The following is a 4,039-nucleotide window of genomic DNA, read 5'->3' as shown; positions in this document are numbered from 1 at the left end:
AAAAAAAAAAAAAAAAATCAAACAAAAATAAGATGCCCAAGCCACAGCTGAGGATGGCGGCCCCCTGTCCACTCTGAGATGTTGCTGTGATCTGAGTCCTCGATCAATCCTGGACCCAGTCATCACTTGGGGTCATGTGGGAAGGTGACCTCTCGCCCAGTCCCACGATCCTTGCTCGGTGGAGGTCCCAGTGATGTCCCAGGAGGGTGGCATCGGGACACCTGGTAGGCTGAAGCACCCAGTGGGGGACAGGCTGCTTTCTGATTGGGGCCAGGACGGAAAAAGTCACCTTCCCTGAAGTAAGGGAAGAACACAGTTCTCTAGAAAAAAGTCAGATTTGCCAAGAGAGGAGATGCTGGTGCTGATTTGTATGTCGATTTGGGGGTTAAGTGGGGAAGAGGGAAAAGGAGCCGGGTCGGGGTGTGGGGCTGGCCCGGCCCTGCCAGCCTTCCTGGTGGCTGGGGCACTCAGAGGTTGCTGAAGAGTTCGTTTTTCTTGCTCCAGTCCATCTGCGGGGCCCGTTTGCTGCTGCGCTTCTGGTGGGCCCTCTCTTTGGCCACGGCCAGGGAGATGTTGAAGTCCAGGATGGGGTCGGAGGAGGAGGAGGTAGATGAGGGTGCCGTGCAGTCCTGTTTCTTGAGGCTGTCTTGGGAATTCAGCTGTAAAGAGGAGGGGGCGGCAGAGTGTGGGAGTTAGTGCCTTGGCGAGGTGGCTCCCTTGGGGCGGTGCCCAGGGAAGCCAGGTCACAAGAACTGAACGTGGCTCAGCATGTGACCTCCACACAGGCTGGTGTGCCAGGATCAAATGTGGCCTGGGAATGGACTTCCTGTCACCCAGTGCCACCCCCCTCCGCCCAGCCGGCCAGCCTACCTCCTCACTGGTGTCACTGGAGGTGGATCTTGCCAGGGTTGGCCTGGGGCTCTCGGAGGCCGTCTCGGCCAGGGCTTCACGACTATTCTCCTGGCACAGAGAGGAGGCGTGTGGGTGGGCAGGGCATGGGGTGGGCAGTCCTGGGCGAGGAAGGGCATTCCCAGGGAAGACAGGTGCCTCGGTCTGAGAAGTTCCACTTAAGCCCTTGCTATCCACCCCAGAGCCCCACCGCCTGAGCCTGCCAGGGCCCCTCGAGGATTTACATTTTCACATTCTTCCAAGGATCAGAGGGTAGCCCGGTTCCACCACCCAGGCAGGAGGAACCATCCATCGTGGGATTAGCTGAGTTACCCGCCCCAGTCCTCCCAATGCAGCCTTTGGGGCTGACTCGCCTTTTGGGACGGCGACCCAGGAGGGGCCTCCTGGAGTGTGGGGACACTGGGAGCATCTTTGCTTGGCGTGGGGAACGCCCGTGATGCTCCCTGAATCTCCTGCAGCCCATCTGACTGTTTACTTGGACTTGACCCCGGGATTCTTGAAATCTTAACCCCAAAGCAGCCAAGAAGGGCTTTGAAGGAAGGAGGTGGATGAGAGTTCTAGACCCACAGGTAGAGTGACAGAAGGCTCAGGTGGTCCAGGGCCAGCCCCTTGCTGTGTCTGTCCCCCAGCAGGAGCCCCCGGGGAAGGGAAGCCTTTGAGCAGACCCTGCAGAGAGCTCCCGTTCCGTGGTCCGACAGCGAGTCGGCCCATCCTAGAGCCAAGGCCTTGACCAGGGCTGTGGCTTGGTGCTCAGCTCCTGCCTGGGTTCCTCTGTGGCCCCAGCTGCCACCAGGCCCCGCCATCTCCCCCCAGCCTCCACTGCCTCCTCTTCCCTCTGTCCGGGGAGGACAGGCTTTGTTCTTCCAGCCCAGACTGGAAGTAGCAGGGGCCGGGGAGCGCGCGGCCAGACACTGCAGCTCTGTTCTTGGGGGGAAGAATGGCCGCCTCTGTGCGGTGGGGAGCTAGAGGCGGAGCTTGGCACTCAGGATGGCGGGCTGCGGACGGGCCGGCCAGGCCCCTCTCCCTCCCCGCTGCCTTGGGCCCAGGCGGGGGCTGAGGGATACACGGGCAGTTACATAGCTTGGGGCCCAGGAGGGAGCAGCCTGGAAACCTGTAGTTTCCACCTGAGCCAGATGCTGTCCACCTCCCACCTCCCCCTGCACCCCAGGACTCAGCGCCAGAGAAGCAATTAGGGGTCTGCCTTTACCTTCCGGATCTCTCCATTGGTGAAGGGCTCAGGCAAGGGACCTAGGCGAAGGAGAAAAGAGCGGAGGTGAGGCACGCTCTGGGGAATGCCGATGGAGTGGGGCATGGAAGGCAGTGAAGTTGTGGGGTTTGGGCAGATAAGCAGATCATGTTCCCCAAGGTCGGTGTTTAAAAGTCTCCTGACTGCCACCCACCGTGAGTACCTTTGACATTTTGACAACCCAGCACCCACATACATTATGCGTGTGTGACAAAAGTTTAACGAAACGACTTGCCCTTACTACATCGCAATGCTTTTTGATATTTTCTATTCAGTTTCATTAAAAAAAAAAAGATGCTGGCCTCTGCCTACTCGATTAATCCCAAGAACCACTGATGAGTAAGGAGCTGTTTGAAAAAAAGCGCTGTCCTAGAGGGGGCTGAAATTCCAGGCTGGCTGCCTACCAGCCACCCGGGAAGCTTGTTGGAAATACAGATTCCTGGGCTTTCGCATCAGTTTCTGCTTCAGTGCGTCTGGGACAGGCCTAGGAATCAGTATCTTTCAAATGCTTCCTAGGTGACGGTGGCATCACCAGAACTGGGACCACACCCTGGTTATGATTAGTACCTGCATCAGCTGAAAGAAAAGAACCCCAACTCCTACTGGCCAGTGTGGGGATCGGGGGCGGGGGGGACCAGAAGGCTCAGGGCAGAGTCCTGGGTGTGCCCTCCCCCAGCCAATGGGAAACCTGGTGGTGGCAGAAGGGGTCAGAGGGAGAGACACCGGGCCTGGGGTCACCCTCCCTGGGCTCACTCAGGGTAGACACCCCACCTGGCTGCAAGGGGGGGCTGTTCCGTCTCTGGGGACTGGTCAGCCTGGTGGGTTTCTTCTGAACTCTTAGCTTAAGATCAGCATGTGTCTTTCTCCTCCCCTGGACCGTGGCCCCGGCACAAGGCAGGCATACTTGACGACCACCCAGCCTTCCCACGGTGGCTGGGCAGGGGATTGCTGGGACATGGGGACACTCACTCCCATCCCCCTGCAAGCAGCCCCTCACCCATGAGCTGTAGGCTGTCTCACTGTGGTAGGGAGGCAGCCGCTGGGAGGGGGCATTCCTCTCCATGGGGAGAGTTACATCCAGCTGGGAGGAGGGTCACCTGGGGAGAGTACCCACCCCCAGGTCTCCCTGTGCAGGTCCTCTGGCCAGAGGCTGCAGGCACTGAGGTTCCCAGGGTGTTCCCACCCAGCCAGAGGGAGACAGAGGAGGGAGGAATGTCTGAGGGTTGATGACCTGTATTTGAGCAGCTGAGGGAAATCCAGATTTCAGCTGTGTCTTCCCACACCATGTTGCCAAGAACAAGGCTGGGGGCTTCTCTTGGCTTCAGTTTCCCCCTTAATGAGAAAGGGGATTATCTGAGTAACCTGGTTTCCATGAACTTGGGAGCCAAGGGTAAAGGGGTACCCACCTCCCATGCCCAGGGTCTGCTAGCGACTTCTAACTCACCCATCCCCGCCTCCAGGAACCCACTGGGCCCCCCCAGCTGGGGATCTAAGTTTGTGGCAGGACCTTTGTGTGGACCCATCTGCTACAAATATGACCCTCAGGGAGGCCCCACCCATTGCAAAGTCCAAAGATTTACCACCCAGCCCCCCACCCCTCCAGGAGCCATCTTCCCAGGGAGAAAAGTCCAGACCAGGGAGCAGAGCACCACTCAACTCCTCCCTGTCCTGGTGCAGCAGCCCTGCCCCATTTGGCTTGGGCTAGGGTGGGGGAGGTGCCAGGCTTGGCAGGGTGATGCGGGGGATGGGAAGGGCAGGGGCCCAGGGACCCACTGCTCTCTAGAGCCAGCGAGCCTGGGTTTCCAAGACAACCTGAGAGAAGGGAAGGGGAGGTACTGGGCCCTGTCATTGGACTCTGATCTGACCAAGCTAAGGCTGGAAACC

At 59.1% G+C, this 4,039-nt stretch overlaps 1 protein-coding gene across 1 annotated transcript in view; it reads right to left on the bottom strand.

Moving 5' to 3' along the window:
• The window catches only part of NHERF1 (NHERF family PDZ scaffold protein 1), a 16,816-nt gene continuing 12,777 nt past the window's right edge, over positions 1–4,039 (bottom strand). Inside the window, exons 4-6 of the mRNA XM_024761112.1 lie at positions 2,117–2,157; positions 871–960; positions 1–659 (exon numbers count right to left, since the gene is read on the bottom strand). Of these exons, the coding sequence (XP_024616880.1) occupies positions 468–659; positions 871–960; positions 2,117–2,157 (323 nt within the window). The 3' untranslated portion in view covers positions 1–467. The remainder of the gene's footprint in view (positions 660–870; positions 961–2,116; positions 2,158–4,039) is intronic.

Source organism: Neophocaena asiaeorientalis, unplaced genomic scaffold, assembly GCF_003031525.2.
Source record: "Neophocaena asiaeorientalis asiaeorientalis breed wild unplaced genomic scaffold, Neophocaena_asiaeorientalis_V1.1 scaffold30, whole genome shotgun sequence".
Lineage (NCBI taxonomy): Eukaryota > Metazoa > Chordata > Mammalia > Artiodactyla > Phocoenidae > Neophocaena > Neophocaena asiaeorientalis.
This window is presented reverse-complemented; position numbering and strand designations above follow the sequence as displayed.